The sequence below is a fragment of the Morone saxatilis genome, unplaced genomic scaffold (genome assembly GCF_004916995.1).
Source record: "Morone saxatilis isolate NCDOM2014 unplaced genomic scaffold, NCSU_SB_2.0 Contig14, whole genome shotgun sequence".
Lineage (NCBI taxonomy): Eukaryota > Metazoa > Chordata > Actinopteri > Moronidae > Morone > Morone saxatilis.
The window spans coordinates 6823608-6824094 of NW_023339696.1; the positions used below are offsets into that span (position 1 = coordinate 6823608).

Sequence of the window (487 nt, forward strand, 5' to 3'; positions counted from 1 at the left end):
TTTTGGAGCAGCAGACACTCACGCTCTGTGTCTCTCCTGTTGTCTCTCTGCAGGTGTGTTTTGGGGAACACTACTATTCTGGCTGACTTTGCCAGCGAGGAGGAAATCAACCGTTTCTTTGCACAAGGGCAGTCATTGGCCACTCCCTCCTCTAGCTGGCAGACCATCGGCTCCTCTCAGAGCAGAATGGATCAGTCTCACCCCTTTCCCAGCCGTGCTCCTGAACCTAACCAGTGGAACAGCAGCGATCTCCACAGCTCCTCCCTCTGGGGCGGGCCCAACTATTCCAGTAGCTTGTGGGGGAGCCCCAGTGGCACAGAGGCAGGGAGGATCAGCAGCCCTTCTCCAATCAGCTCCTTCCTCCCGGTGGATCACCTGACAGGGGGAGGGGACTCCATGTGAACCGCCTGCCAATCAAACAGGCTGGGGGAAGGGTCAGTAGAGAATTATCAATAATCATCAGAAGAAAATGAAAAAAAAAAAAAAA

General features: G+C 53.8%; 1 protein-coding gene across 1 annotated transcript in view; it reads left to right on the plus strand.

The window, feature by feature from the left end:
• The window catches only part of LOC118323083 (trinucleotide repeat-containing gene 6A protein-like), a gene marked incomplete in the record, with an annotated part of 31787 nt that extends 31300 nt beyond the window's left edge, over nt 1–487 (plus strand). The window contains 1 exon segment of the mRNA XM_035655002.1: nt 54–487. Within this exon segment, the coding sequence (XP_035510895.1) occupies nt 54–402 (349 nt within the window).